The sequence below is a fragment of the Toxorhynchites rutilus genome, chromosome 1 (genome assembly GCF_029784135.1).
Source record: "Toxorhynchites rutilus septentrionalis strain SRP chromosome 1, ASM2978413v1, whole genome shotgun sequence".
Classification (NCBI taxonomy): Eukaryota; Metazoa; Arthropoda; class Insecta; order Diptera; family Culicidae; genus Toxorhynchites; species Toxorhynchites rutilus.
Genome location: NC_073744.1, coordinates 200,792,005 through 200,808,206, shown reverse-complemented (window position 1 = coordinate 200,808,206; position 16,202 = coordinate 200,792,005). Strand labels below are relative to the sequence as shown.

The 16,202-nt window shown below is 37.3% G+C and overlaps 1 protein-coding gene across 7 annotated transcripts in view; it reads right to left on the bottom strand.

Annotated features, from left to right (window-relative positions):
- The window catches only part of LOC129762945 (uncharacterized), a 169,943-nt gene that overhangs the window by 33,124 nt on the left and 120,617 nt on the right, over positions 1 to 16,202 (bottom strand). For 5 of the 7 annotated variants that reach the window (XR_008740756.1, XR_008740757.1, XR_008740755.1 and 2 more), the window contains exons 3-6: positions 2,543 to 3,083; positions 2,020 to 2,480; positions 1,815 to 1,956; positions 1,409 to 1,753 (exon numbers count right to left, since the gene is read on the bottom strand). Coding sequence is in view for 1 of the 7 variants with exons in the window: in XM_055761577.1 (XP_055617552.1) it covers positions 1,409 to 1,753; positions 1,815 to 1,956; positions 2,020 to 2,480; positions 2,543 to 3,083 (1,489 nt within the window). In the remaining 6 variants the exon portion in view is untranslated. Of the gene's footprint in view, positions 1 to 1,408; positions 1,754 to 1,814; positions 1,957 to 2,019; positions 2,481 to 2,542; positions 3,084 to 3,231; positions 3,428 to 7,778; positions 7,850 to 16,202 lie in introns of those variants that run through there. The other 2 variants (XR_008740758.1, XR_008740759.1) reach the window with 2 other exon arrangements.

Below are 16,202 nucleotides of genomic sequence, written 5' to 3'. Positions count from 1 at the left end.
GATAGAAACAATCCAGTTTAATGAAAAAAAATCAGGATGACATGAATAATAATACATTAACAATTACTAACTTTTAAGTTTTTCACTTCCAAAATATTATTAAAATCCATTAATTTAGATGTTCCACTACTATATCCTGTATCAAATTTTCTCATCTTACAAATGAAAGCAACAGAATCGTCTTCCGTAGCGTACTTTGTAATGTAGAGCCAGTTCGAGGCAACAGAGTCCGAAACAAAAATAAAAGTTATATAACTCTATCATTGTTGAAATTCGAACATATGCGTAGAATGATTTTTGTCCATCAAATATGATCGTCTATCACCCTCTGAGAGAATCTGGATAATTTTTTTTTCATGTGAGAAAGGTATTTTACGACTATAAGGGGGTGAATCAAAAATCAAATTCCTCTTTTATATTCAAAAAAAAATACATGCCAAAAAAACGAATAGTTTTTTTTTTTGATTCGATTATATATAGTGAAAAGAAATCAGAAACTGTATATAATCGAGTCCGCGCTGTACACTAGAAAATCGTGTTACGGTGATCCACAGCAATGGAATCATAGATAACAACAAAAGAGCATGTTATCATAGGGGAAAAATAGATCAATTGAATTCCGTCGAGATAAAGTAAAATACGACAAACATCAAAAACAATCCACCGAAACAAACACTAAAACCGACACCATTAAGGGTTCAGCCTATAAACAGAGATGGTCCTAAATTCAATGAAGAGGGAACATCTATCTAGTCCCACCAAAACCACAAAAAAACCAATATCGAACCTACAGAAGACGTTAGACACATGAATGCAATGCAAATGAGTTTAACAAATGCAATAAAGTTATATGCTGATTGCTATTGAGGAAATACAAACAATAATTGACAAGAAACAAAAAGGACAAAACAAAGTAATGGGATACGCGGAGTATAAAAGATTGAAATGTTAAAAATTTCAACCTAGAAAATAGTTATAATATAGATTTGTTTCTCTTGAGTGAAGTTCAGTTCGGTTTTAATTTTTCAAACTGTTGTTTGATGGCAAAACCGAAAACTCCTCGTAAGTCAGTAGAGAATCTTTTCAATCCCCTTCCCTAGTTGTGAGGAAACTTGCTCGAAGACATGGATCATACCCGAGGTAATCGTCTACTGTAACTCGCGTGAGAAATGTGAAACTCTTTTCTCCCTTTCAAAAATTTTGTGCTTCTAAACAGCGAGGCAACCAGTAGGAATGACCGGAGAATTGCTCGTTCTACTAAGTATCTCCGAGTGTTGATTTGTTACAACAGTTGGTTTCGTTTTGTTTTGTTGCCTTCGGTCTGGTAGAACTAAACCTTCGAGCGAGGAGACTTTGTAGAATTGAACTTACAAGAAATAAAGAAAATTCACAGCTCTGATCTACTCACTCCAAGTTCGATTCCTTCAGCGGTGTGACACTCTCGTTGCCAGAGTCGGTCGTCGCCGTCGGCACCGAATACATCGGGAGCAGTGTTCGCATCTGCTTTCCGAACGATTCTCTAGAAGTAGCGCCACTATTAGCTACGGCCGCCTGCGATACATTCAGCTGATGCTGCGGATGCGGATGATAGTCTTCGTTATGGTCGCCGTCTGCGGCATCCAGAGCGTTATTGTTGTTGTGGTTGTTGCACTTCTCCTTCAAGTCCGGCATGCTGAGGCTCTTCCGCACGAAACAGGTCGGCGAGTGACGCGAGATCTGATTGATGAGAGGATTGATTGCCACCAGCGGATATCTGAAAAAGTAATATTGCATTAGCTTGGAACTCCACACTGATGTTGAAGGTGGCTGGTCACCTTTGAGCGGCACCATATCGTCTGAGATTGCTCCACGTGGTATAACCTACTTCCGAGCAGGACATTGTGGCGTCTTCTTGAGCCGTTTTGCGAATAATATAGTCTAAGTTGGACAACAGCTGAAGCTGTTTCTCTGGACCATCTGAAAACACCAACATTCACTCGATCACGATTACACGGTTACACAATCCCCAACACAACTCACCATAAAAACTCTCATCGGAGTACAACGTGCTCTGCTCGAACGCCAGCGTGTAGTTGTTCTTATTTGCCTGACACGTCAATATGATCTCCTCATTCGGGTACCCATCCATATCCAGCGAGTCAACACTGATATGTGATTCTCGGACCGGCGAAAACAACAGCTCCGAATTACAAATCGAGTGATCCAGATCCATCCCAACGTTGGCGGCGCCATTCCCCCCACCACCGTTGGACAAGATCGGATTTACCCCTCCGCCGTTGTTGTTCCGGTTCTGTTCGGCAATCTCGACGGCACTCAGCAGTGAGTGAATGTCGGCGGCGCGGAAGCTGTCAATATCCACCTCGGCCAGGTTGGCGTCGATGTTTCGGGCAAGGTCCTCGTAGTAGGACAGCTCTCCAACTCCCTGATACGATGCGGAAAGCGCCGACAGAATGCTCTGATGGGTGATGCCATCGCGATAGCTGAAAAGGACAACAAAAAATGACAATGAAGTTGATAAAGGAATAGAATCAGACCCACTCACCCATACTCGGTGAACCATTGGTAGTCCGAGCAGTCATTGCTGAAGTCCTGTGAGGAAGCTACCGAGCAGCTCAACGGTGGCCCGTAGGGATTGCAGTTAGTATCGGAATCTGGACTAGTCATTTTGGCTTTCCCTTTCTTCAGCTGCTGACTGACGCTCTGCAGTTTCTGCAGTAACGCTAGATTAGACTGGGTGTTGCAGTTATTGCCGTTTAGTATTTGCTCACGCAGAGCGTGATAGTTTCGATTGATGTTGTCCAGCACTATCTGGACGTTGGTTTTGAGGTTCTCCTCGCTTAACCGCTGCTGCTGCTGCTGCTGCTCACCAGCAAGCACTGCTGTTGTTGTTTCCGTTGCCGCTGCTGGAGTCGGCGTTGGGTGCGGCACATTGCCGCTGTTTGGCCAGAAGTTTGCGTTGGAAGCCAATGGGCGACGAATGGGTGAACCCCGCTGCTTGTGATGATTCTGCTGTTGATGCTGCTGCAACACAAACTTCCCGTGCTGACGATTGGGGTGATCTGACATACGAAGAAATTTAACTTCTGTACGGGAGAGAAGATGGACAGAAAAAAACAAAGATTAGACTGGTTTCGAAGCGTATAAATTAATGGGAGCAACGCTCGGATGTTTTGAATTCCAATGTTGTTTGCAAACACCGACGCACCGGTGACAGTGATTGATTTAATGTACCTTTCTTTCACAACTACTATATTTTTTGGAGCAGTGCTAGTTCTTAACCTGCGGATGTTGCCACTATACACACGCTATTCACTGACTGAGCCGAGTTTACTCAGCGCTGATGGAAAACAATGTCTGTTTGGGCCATTAACTCAGGCACCCACACAATTCATACCCGGATCACATCACCATATGATATTCGCATTTGACCGACTCGGAAGTTTCGGGTAAAACCCCCGATGTCGACCCACAGTCGACAAAAGAACTCAGGTAAAGAAAAAAAAACAGATAAGACAATGCGTCAATGTGTCAATAAAATTGGCAATGGTCCGATCTTTCTAAAAATAAAAACTAGCCTGAAATTTTAAAACTCGTTTCAAATCTATTGAAAATGGTCACTTATAATCAAATGAAAATAATTTACTGTGCTTCATTTTTTCGCACACCATACTTCTTGCAAGAATCTGTTTTAATAAAAATTCTCGCGTAACTTTTGAAAAGGTCCTATGTAACAAATGTAAACAAATCGAGTTAATGGATGCACGCTATTAGTTTTCAATCATTGAATGTATTACAAAAACAATCGTTCATGTATCTATCTTCTTCATCTTTTTGTCGCCGATACAAAAAATATCCAATGTACAGATTCGAATTTTAAGCACCCGGCTGTTACTTCGGACGCCACTTTCCTCCGACGGCCGAAACGTCTGAAGTAACAAAGCAGTTAATACAACTCGCAGACGTACTTCGGTCGTTTTGGAATTTGTTTCTTACAGGTGTTGTTATCGATTTCAGTGCAATTCAACGAGTGATAACAATAATAATCAGTCTTTAGAACAAAATGCTGATATTTGGATTGTTGTTTATTAGTTAGTTTCAAATTTTTATAGTGCAACGTAATATGTCCAATGTGCAAACGCGGGCAGTCAAAACGTCCAATGTAACATTTTTCGCTCCGAGGCTTCAACCTTAATCTCAAATCACGGAACAATAGTTACGATTGGTTTTACGGAGTTATTCTTGACAGCTAGTGGTGAAAACAGTGATAAAGATTGATAGCTTTTAAGACAATTCGCGAAATAATGTTCGGGTCTTCAACTACGTTTTTCTCGAGTTGGCGAAAATGTTACATTGGACCTTTTCAAAAGTGACGCGAGAATTGATTAACCAGAATTCACGTCGATTTTCAACTAAAAACAAAAATCCTATTTTAATTTTTTTCAACTCGTCCATACAAAAACATTTAAAAGAATTATACGTGATTCGCCTCTAAAATCACAGAAAAAGAGTACCCCGCATTTTATAGTGGGAAGAACGGAAATAAATAAATTTCGCTGGTCAGATCGGCCACAGCTTTCCGTTCATATGCTAAGAGGTGTGCAAATGATCAACAAGGGTATTCCCACGATAGATACAATACGGTAGCGCGACTTATGAGAAAGGCCTTTCAGCCATCTTGGATTTTGTATGTAAACAATATGCAATATTTTGCAATACCTTTTTTTTGCTCTTTGTATGTGGAATTGTTTTGGTGGGAATAAGAACATTGAAACGTTGAAAGGTAAGTCTTTTACGGTTAAAGTTAGGTTTGTAATATACTCTATCTTATTATATTTTTCAGCTCAAGAGAATAAATCGACTTTCGGTGTCGGTAGGTGATGGATATATTTTTCGCGCGTTTTGCAGTTAGGGACGTCGGTTAATTGTTCGATTGTAAGGTTTCTGGAATTTCAAGTTTTCCTATATCTATTCTTTGTTTCTGTGTTCTTGGATAACAAAAACTTAATGCCTGTTTTTGATGGGACACAAAAAGATAATATAAAAGGATTTCTAGCAACTACCTGCGACTAGTTTTATAGTCGATATATATTATCATATATATTCCAAAATTATTCCCTGGTGGTGGAGGAGACTGGGAAGATGAATTCAGGGTCTGCAGGAGTAAAATGCGGACTTAAAGAAGGTGGTCTCAGCTCCCGTTCTAAAATAGTAGTATTCAAATTCAGAGTGCCAACGAAAATATACCATACTAGTGGTCGATGATTCTATAAATGTACCTCTTTTGAACTAGTAGCTATAAGGACCAAGCAGAAATATTCAAACAAATCCGCTATTTCAACAACATTCAAAGTACAGGTTATTTTGAACAGAAAAAAATTTATGTAGGTACAATAATTATATTGTGCATCATTCTCATGGTGTGCTTTTTTTTCAATCGTCCTCAAAAAATCATGAAATGGTAAATTTATCAATATACTAAAATACCATTTCATTCAAAAACAGTTATTCTGCACCATGTTTATTTCAAAATTATATTTAATGTAACTTTTAAAATTATAACACCATACTTTTTTATTATAAATATGTCTGTTCTTTTTGATTACAAGAAATAAATATTCGCTCGGTTAATCGAATACTGAAAAACAGTTATTCGAATGAATCCAATATTTAAAAATGACCCCACGATTAATGAATAAACGAAAAGTTTAGACATCTCTATTTGCAGTCAAATCCCTTCCCACAGTCCTCTGTATATTTATACCGTTTCCCCTCGCGCACTTATTGACGATACGGTCACACCTTTAGTTCATCCATCTTGGGTATTCCAAAAGGACTCACAGCACAGGGATGCCAGGTTTGAAGATATGTCTTCATTTTGAAGACATTTGACTTAGGGGCTGTCCACATACCACGTGGACAACTTTAGGGGGGGGGGTTAGGGGTTACGAAAATGTCCACGTTTGTCCACGATGAGGGGGGAGGGGCTTTTGATGATGTCCACGTGGACACGTTAAGTATTTTTTAAAGTAAAACATTCAAGTTAATAGTCAAAATTGAATGAGATCTGTTTTGTATTTACACGTTTTTTTGAAACTCTTTCCTGAAATGTGTATTCTGAAGGTAATGCACATGAACTAGGATCCATCAATTTATTCCAATCGGTAATAGAGGGCCATTAAAGCCATCAGGATAAAGACACCCAATAACACAAAGAATGTTGTAGCATTAAAGATCACGACTTAAGTGCGGGTTGAATTCAGCTTTTGCTCTTGATGACAAAACTGATTGGTTTTTTTTTCGAGAACTCTCAAGGATTTCTGAGCGAACGAACAACAAATTCTTCCATGAGTGTATGGGCCGTATCACTGGAAATCTATTTCTTACAATGATGTTGCTCTTCATTGATGTCTGGTAATTTTTGTAATATACTTCTTTTGAGTTGTCTGGAAAGTTCATGCTGCTACTGCTGATTAATTAAAAGAATAAATTAATCCTTGATGCACATGAATTAGTAGATTCGCTACAGATGTCGAAAATCACCGTTCATGAGAAACGAAACATCACGAAAAACATGCATGCAACAATGCATGTACTACATTTTAACCCATATTACGGAACCCGATCGGATTTGACATATCGCAATCCGAACGAAATAAACTTTTGCATTCTGCATTTCAAGGTTGCAACATTTGCACAATCCGATAGGATTTGACTCGATCAGATTAAGGGGGATAGATACACGAATTTCAGACGTTTCTTCGAGCTCCGAAAAAGTAATACAAAGAATATTTTTACCATTCATTATATCACTATTTGTTTATCTATCTTTCAACAATAAAACAAAAATTGAACGGAAAAAATATATAAAAAGGTGTGACGTGACGTGCCATGACGATTCCAGCCCTTCTGGTTATCTGAAACAAACAAATCGAACAGATTCTGAATCAGTAAAGAATGGAGTGGAAACCCGAAGCAGGTTTTCACTTGAAGAAAGTTATGGATGGGTCTGGTAGGACTGGAATAAAATCTGTATCATAAGCTTCTACCAACCAACTAGTTTCGATGAATTCCAACAAGTACTGCTAGCAGCTGAACGTATGAAAATCAACGATCCAGAACGCTTCTAGGGCACTTTTAAAACTCCACCCGCCTTACACACCAGATATTCCAGCTTCAGATTATTAACTGTTAATATTCTTGTAAAAACTTAAACTTACTGCATAGCATAAGTTCTGAGAGGATGGAATTCTCAAGTTGCATGAAGAATGCTGAAATATTCAGGATAAAATGGTGCATATATGATCGAAAAGATGTATGTCACAAAAAATATGCTTTTGGTTTTTTTTTTCTTTGAATCGGCACGAATTTTTCAAGACAATATTTAGCATGATTTAACAATTAAGGGTTGTAGGTCAACGGAATCATCGATCATGATGATACTGCAGATGTTTTGTTTTTACTAGGTTCATTATAGCCATCAGGCACTACCGAACCTGTAAAAGCGAAAGTCAAAGTCGGAAAGATGTTTAGACGAGAAAATTCTATTTTCAAACAAAGTGCTTGATTTCATTGTCTGATTTTTTGAAAACTCAAACAGCCAGCCAGCTTTAAGGGGGTATTCTAGTGTAGAGACACGAATTTCGGACGTTTTTTCGAACTCCGTAAAAATAAAACAAAGAATATTTTTACTATCCATTATATCATTATTCGTTTATCTATCTTTCAACAATAAAACAAAAATAGGACGGAAAAAAAATATTCATAATTAGAATAGTTACATGCTGGTGAAGTGAGGGTGTTCAAAAAAAAGTTGTGCCATGGCGTACACGATTCCAGTCCTTCTGGTTATCTGAAACAAAAAAATCGAACAGATTCTGAATCAGTAAAGATGTCGCTATGGCATGAACCTCGGACAAGTCAAAAACATGGGTTTTAACAAAATGGCGGCCGTTTGAAAACAAAAATGCTGTTTAAAACGTTTTTTTTTGCGTTTACCGATTTTTTAAAAATAGTAAAATTAAAAAGTTATAATTTTTTATTGGTTCATGCGATAGAGAGATGTATGCAGATTATTTTCATATAAATTTGACATAAATCGGTTCAGTAGAACTTGAGATATCGTGTACGCCAGTTAGAAAAAAACTAGTTCCGAGAGAAACGCGTTTGAAGTTCATTGTGATGGCCGTAACAGGTTAGATACCACATCACTAAGATGGCTCTAACTAGGTAAATAATAGGATTTTCGATAAGTCCTTTCTAGAGTATATTCTTGAATGCCTAAACTACAGAAATATGGTAAAAAAAAATTCGATTTTTTCAGATTTCTAGACTAGAATACCCCCTTAATAAAAATGCTCGAGAATAAGCTCACAATCGATATTTTAAAATGGATATGGAGATAACGTAAATGGAATTCGGAAGAAAATAATGAGCTCCCGGATTTGTATTGAAATTGTATTTTTTTATTTTTTCCTCAAAACCGGAGGAATGTCCACGTGGACAACAGAGGGAGGGGTATAAGGAATGTCCACGCTTGTCCACGGAGGGGGAGTTTAAAATCATGCTTTTTCTGTCCACGTGGTATGTGGACGGCCCCTTACTGTGAAGACATTCTGAAGATATTATGAAATGTGTGAATATATTTCAGCTATAATATTGTATGTGATTTTTTGAGAGATATGAGAGTGATTGATTTTGGTTTGTCCAGCCAAAAATATGATCATGGTTTGTCCACTTTGTTGAATGCTCTAATTCAGCACACCTTTGTCAAATCAGGTATTCGAATGTTTCAAAACATATAAATAAAATAGCCTTTTTAATGATTTACAGTTGTTTAATAGTTCATTTTTACGGATTCACCTTTAAGTTTTATAAAATCCACCTTCTATTGGTGTCAATGCGCCCCTCATTTGAGCTAACTTTTAATCAATCACCAGATGATTATTTAGTACATATTCAGAACTTTTCTGGATTATAACACTCACAAATATTGTAAACATCATGCTTGCACACCATTCGTATCAGATTTACTTGCCTAAACCATTAAATTAACGCATTTCGATGACCTTAATTCTGATCATGAGTTATCCAATTCACTAATATTGATTTGTCCACATGATTTCTATGGCAACCGCTAGGTGCGCTGCAGTTTGTTTATGGTGTCCTTCGCACATAGCAGAAATAAAGTTTCTTTATGTTGAGTGTGTTAAGGTGAACACTTTTAAAATGCCCTAGAAAAGGCAATATTCTGAAGAAAGTCTAAATTATGAATGGATTAATATGATGACAGTAAACTTCAACAATGATAAATGCAACACCTATTTGAAAATTCGAATTTTTTCATTCAAAAATAGTGATTTCTAGAACCGGACAAACCATGGTCATTTTTTGAACAAACCATGATCAAAGGTGGACAAACCGTGATCATAATTTCTCTTTGAGGAAATTCGTTAAAAAACATAGAAACTTAAATAATTCTAACGCCTATTGGTAGTATTAGCAACTAGAGACTTGGGGCTTTTCAACAAACCCAAACTCGTATCTATTATATGTGATTTTCATAAAAAAACAGGAAGTGGGTTATATCTATGGTATAACCGCAAGGGTGACGTAAGACTATCGTTGATTTAGAGATCATTTGTTTGAAGTTGAATCTAAATCCATTCTGAATGAATGAATAAATGAATATTTAGGAGACTTCGAAAACGAGAGCGTTACGTTGGAAGCACAAGGTTTTATGCATCCAATATAGAATACGAAAAACCTTGTTCTGAAGAATAATCTTCAGAAGCTAACCTGCTAACTGTACTTGATTGACAAATCACAAACCCAAATGTATTTTATATGGATATTTTATGGATAGAAAACATTAAAATAAACTCTTTCACATGAATGTAATTTTAAATTTTTTCAGTAACGATTAGATATTTCCACATTTTCCTCGATACTGGAAGCCCACCAGTGGTTAATACTAACTCGATAACCACCTGTTAATAGTACTTGATTGAAAAATATTGTGTCACAGTGTTACATGAATAGAAAACATTCAAATAAACTCTTTCACATGAATGTATTTTTAAATTCCCAGAGGAACTGGCTGATTATTTCCCAGCAATGATTAGATCTTTCCGAAACTTTCTCGACGCTGAATGGCATCCAAACGGAAAGAATTCTGCGCGTGTATGTGTCGATCCTTCGCCGTCCACCTCCTCCCGCACGTTAGGCAACGATGTTGTCTTGTCGATGTCCTCACGAAAAATGAATGTGTCTCACCACCAGAATATCGCTTAAGTATGCTTTTTGTGTGTGATTGAATCGAGAGAAGGTGTGGTTTACGATGGCAATTTGGAAGGCAAACTAGAGGGGGAAGAACTCTCTGAGCTCGGAACTTTCAGCGACTGAGCAATAATCGATTGCGGGTGCATACAACATTGGATACGGAAATATCCTACTGATGGGGAAAAATAATCTTCAGAAGTTATCCTGTTAATTGCGATTGATTGAAAAATCACAAAACCAAATGTATTTGGTCACAGTGTTACAACATTCAAATAAACTCTTTCACATGAATGTATTTTTAAATTCCCAGAGGAACTGGCAGATTATTTTCCGGATCTTTCTCGATGCTGAATGGCATCCAAACCGAAAGAATTCCGCGCGTGTATGTGTGTGTGTGTAGCGGCTGCTTCGAGATCTTCCCGGGGAACCGTTTGTGGCATCACTCTCCTCCTGATGGATTCATGTCTAGCCTAAGGTGCACAAACAGGCTCTTGGTGACACCGTTCATCAGCGCTTTCATGATAAACGAAGAGCTTCACCACAACAGCGAAAACATGCTCCAATCGCTGTTCAATAAGAACTGAGTGGATTTCCGAGCGGCGCTCGCTTATATACCGATTGGTGATTTCAATAGCCTGTTTTGAAAGCGATTTTAAGACTATTGAAACAAGTTTTTGGATCAAGAAGTAACAAGTATAGAACGCGTAGACATTTTATCTTTCGAATGAAGTGTTTATCATACCATTTCGTTCAGTTGTTTAGGAGCTATTAACGCTCAAAATCTCGGTCTCCGGCGTAACGCTTTCGTTTTCGAAACTTTGATTTTACACCCCGGTATAGAAATGAAAGACGTAGTCCTACGTCAAAAATCGATTTGTATTTACTAATAGCGTGAAAACACCCTAAATCGGACAAACCAAGACCATTTACCCTATCTTCATGAAATTCTAACTCAAAAGAAAAAAAGCCGAAAAGATCGTCAAAAGAAGTAGAACTTTTGTCTCAGTGTCATTCGCTCGCTTTGTTATCGGTGTCACTTGTTTACTTTTGTTCCTACACTGGAGAAATAGTTTAGTGAAAGCAGCTACCAAACCTTTAGTAGCAAACACATTGGTAAAATATACACATTTTTTGTAAATATTATTAAAATTGCGTAAAAAAGATGTCAGACGCAATGAATGTTCCTACCAGGAATTTGTATATTTCACTTCATACCATTAGTAAGTTTGTTTTTATTGTCATACCTAACAACTGTGATGTGCGCACATTGTCTTTTGTCTTTTGGAGACGAAGCGATTCGGAGGTAAGCACTTTGTTTTTATTGAATTCAATTATGTATTCATCTCCCCCGAGAATTTGGTTTCATTTTTTCGGCGGGGAAAATATCACAAGAAATTTTGATCCATATTAACATAATTGACCTAATACCATTTTTTCTTTTTTAGTTGGCCTTAAAATTATATGCAGTACCATGATTCATCATAAACAAATCGGAGATAAGTATTCGTTTTTTTTACATCATTACATCAGTCACCTCGGTCGGGAAACTATTTTCATATTCCCGCCAAGGATAAACATCAGTTATATTTTATACATTACAACACTATTGACCTTTTTCCTTGTCTTTACAGCTGGCATGATCCCAGACTCGTAATATTTGTTTACCAAAAACCATCCAAGCTATGGGATTGAAGGTAACGGCGAGTTTGTCGCTAAGATTGAATCTTTCATCAACACATCATCGACCGTAAAAAACTTAAGGTGAACATACATAATTTATTGCATATTTAATATCGTTAATATATGTATTTCTTTTCTTCATAGGGACACGAGAGAACAAAATACGGATGGAACGTGCTAATTCTACCGTCACTCTGCTAATGCAAATTAGAGCAATGCAGCAGGAAGACGAACGGGAACTTGCTTTGGAAATGCTCATCAAATTGAGGTGGTTGAGGCTGCGATTAAAATTTGCCTCTTGTACGCAGTTTATAGTATGATTCCAACGAGAATTATTGATGTTGTTTATAGAATAAGTTATTAGTATAATGTATTATAAGTATGTATAATAAAACGCAATCAAATACAATTTTTTAAATTAAAAATAATTATTAAAAAATATTGTCATTATCCCTGATGATTACCTCGCACAAATATGAAGCAAAATTTTCACGGTTATTGCACCAATGTTGGACCAACAATTTGTAGTTTGTTTGACATATGTGCCTACCATTCTTTTTTTGTAATATGTACCAATGATTAGTAGGGTAGAAAATGACTAGAGAATTGGTAACATGTACCAAAAAATTCGTCATACTTCAAAGTTCGAAAAAAATCCAAGAGGAGCGATGAATCATCATGAAATATAGCGCAAATGTTTAGCAAATTTCGATTTGTATCCAAAATCTTGAAAACGTTGTGAAATAGCATACAATCATTACGTGAAATTGGAGTGTCTTCGAGGACAATGGAACCGGGTTGTTACTGTTCGATTGCATTGTACTGGTGGAAGGTTTTGAGATAGACGTAAAAGGAATTCTGCAGAAAAAAAATATAAAAACGAAATGATAATTTGTTCAGGTGAATTTTAATTCAAACTATTTTCAAAAATTTCAAAAATAATTCCTTGCAGGGTTCAACATTTTCGAAGAAAAAAAATTAAATCGGCTCTTCTCTTAGTCGCTTCGCTTCGACTAGCACTACTTCGGCGTTCGTCGTCAACATGACTTGAACTGGATATGAATTGACTAGCGTTAAGAGGGAGAATAGGAGATCTTCGTAGCCACATTAGATGCGCGTTCGCTTACTAAGCGATTGATCGTGCGTTCAAAACTCAGGGCCCTCAATTGATCACCTTTATGTTGTTATAGATAATTACTTCCATCATCATTACAATCATCAGCGATGGAGATCGGTCAACGGTCAAATAGAGATCAATTCATCCATACAAACTTGAAACTGCTCTGTTCTTCAGGAAAAATTTGGCTGTGGTGCTATTAATAACACAACAATGATCATATTAACTGTCACAGTTGTCCAGTGGTCAAACTGAACATTGTAAGAACGGAAGGAACACACTTACGCCTAAGAGGCTACTGTATAATGTACCATATTTAGTGGTTCAGAAGGAATACTCTTACGCCTGAAAATACTATATATAGCTACTATATATTGTACAATTTTTAGATACGATAAAACATGTAACATGTACACGATTAAAATCTGGCTCTGTTACAGCTAAAATGCCAATGAGCTTAACCCATTAGTACCCAGCGTATGAAATTTAATACGCAAAAATGTCCGTTTTTGAAAAAACTGTTTTTGATGAAACTATAGTGTTAAGCGCATTTTAAATGATACCACATGACAATTTAAGAGTGTTTTTGTGTCAGTAGCATTTTGTGTGTCGTTTTTGTTGTTTTGTTGTTTATTGAAGCTTGCAAACTCCGAGTTTCCCGCAAAAGTCGCAAAGTAAACACCTACACCTGGGCAGTAATGGGTTAATAAAATAAACAAATGAGATGAAAGAAACCGGGTGTTCGGGTTAGATTCCCGTTCTGGCCGGAGGATTTTTCGTCAGAGAAATTTCCTTCGACTTGCACTGTGGTCACGCGTATTCTAGAGCTTGCCCCTCGGAATACATTGAAGGCGTGTTATTTGGCTTAAGAAATCTCAACTAAGTATTAAGAAATGACGCTAGTTAATGCATTCGTTGAGACGGCAAAAGTTCCACAGAGAACGTTAACACCATTCAAGAAGAAGAAGATGAAAGAAAAGAGCGAGGATGACTGATGAACTATTCTAGCAAATGATTATTCTAATTGACGCAACAAATGAATACAAATCTTCAATCCACCACTACTACTCCACCTGACATGAACGTCGTTGTCAGCGTACACAATCTTATTTTAACGTCCGTATAAAGCGAAACGAAAACTTGATTTCTGATGCAAAAACATAGACATACAGCATTTCTTTGGAGCACTAATCGAACAAATCAATAAATTCAGACACTGTGTCGGATTAAAAGGACGATTTGCGTAATTTACATTCAATTCATATGATATTCGTAAAATACAAAAATGATTTCATTCCTTTCGATACAGCGTCTGTATTGTATTGCTAGTCGCCATAGACACTTGTTTATAGCCTTATTACGGCAGTAATTCAGTATCTGTAATTCCAAATAGCACTTGCTTGGTGACATTCTTTCCCATGGTCTGACACGATGACACTGATGACACGCTCAGAAGAAACGAGCAATAAACGATAAATAAGAAGAATATTGTGAATCAATAAACAAATTGGTGCATAGAAATTACGAAAGTCATCTCATTAATACCTTCCAGTCTCTGCATTGGATTTTCAAATGGTTCATCAAATGGATTTTTCTTATCTGTTGAACGTTTCCACAAAGGAAACCATAAATATTAACTTAAAACTCTATCATGGCATTACTCAGCATCTCTGTCAAATAGTCGTATATCAACATTTTCCATTTTTTGTAAATATGTCTGCGCGCGAGTACCGGAGAGTTGAATTTTGAATCCTACGAGGGCAGTCCGATAAGTACATAGCTTACAAAAGAAACAAAAATTTTGGAAAAGTGGCGATTTATTTCTCAACATAGTCTCCTTTTAGCTCGATACACTTGACCTAGCGATGCTGTCTACAAAGTAGGCTTCCGTGGCGGCGATGATCTCCTCATTCGACTTAAATTTCTGCCCGGCGAGTGATTTTTTAAGTTTGGAAACAAAAAAAAGTTGCGTGGGGCCAAATCTGACGAATACGGTGGATGGGGCAGCAATTCATAGTGCAATGCGATCGTGGCGACGGCGGAATTTCTTTTTTTTCCATTTCTCTAAAATCCTCGGACACGCCCACTTCCACATATGGTCAAAACAAAACTACGAGTTCGATTCGGCTCAAATGTTGACAGCATCCGTTTACGAAAATCTACTACACGCTAAGTAATCTCTCTTGCGATACTGACACCATCGGGCGATGAGGCTAAGTACTTATCGGACCGCCCTCGTATAAGAACCAATTGCCAGAAAACAATTCCATCTGTGGTAAGCGAATCTTGTTATTGGAATAAGCGTATTGCTTCGGAAAGGGGCTAAATTTGAAGGCAAGCATTTTATTTGAAAATACAAAGATGTATTTGACAAAATATAATGACTGTCTAGTTTGAAAATGAAACCGCCATGTGTGTTATGTATCAAAAAAAAAAAAACCGCAGCGTCTGGCTCTGAGTCAACCATAGCCCCATAGCATAGCTGTAGCTTGTTGCGGTCAATCGCATTGAACAAATCCAATTATTTTCGGTTCATTATCAGGGGTTTCAAAATTATCACTCAACATTTGTTTTGAAATCAGTGTTTGCACCGAAAGTTACTCTGTATCGTGTACTTAAGCGGCATACTCTGGTTTGAACTTTGAACCACTAAATGATACACTATCGCGTACCTTAGTGTCGACACTAGACTAAATTTGGATTCCTTTGATTGTTTTTGTGATAACTTTTTGCTCGAATGTCTTCTAACATCTAACGTAAATGTCTATAAGTGTCTTCAAAATAAATAGCCTCCACAGTAAATCAAACGTCTTGAAATGAGGACACATCCGCATCTGGGTCATGTGGATAGATTCAAATTGACTACCAAGAATCTATCAATTAATAGAAATGTCAAATGAGATCGAACAAAATTATAACATTTATTTCATTCGAGTTCGTTCGGAAAACTAAAAATTAGGATCTTTCGTGCTTTGTTTTTCTCATTGTCCAAGTGCATTGTTTTCTCAGGCTCCAAATCGTGGCAGTTAGGTATATCTATTGAATCCAGTAAAGAATTAAAATATCCAGAATAAACGTTTCCTGAATTTCCGATACCTTCGTCTATCTGCTGCGTGTAGCAGGAATC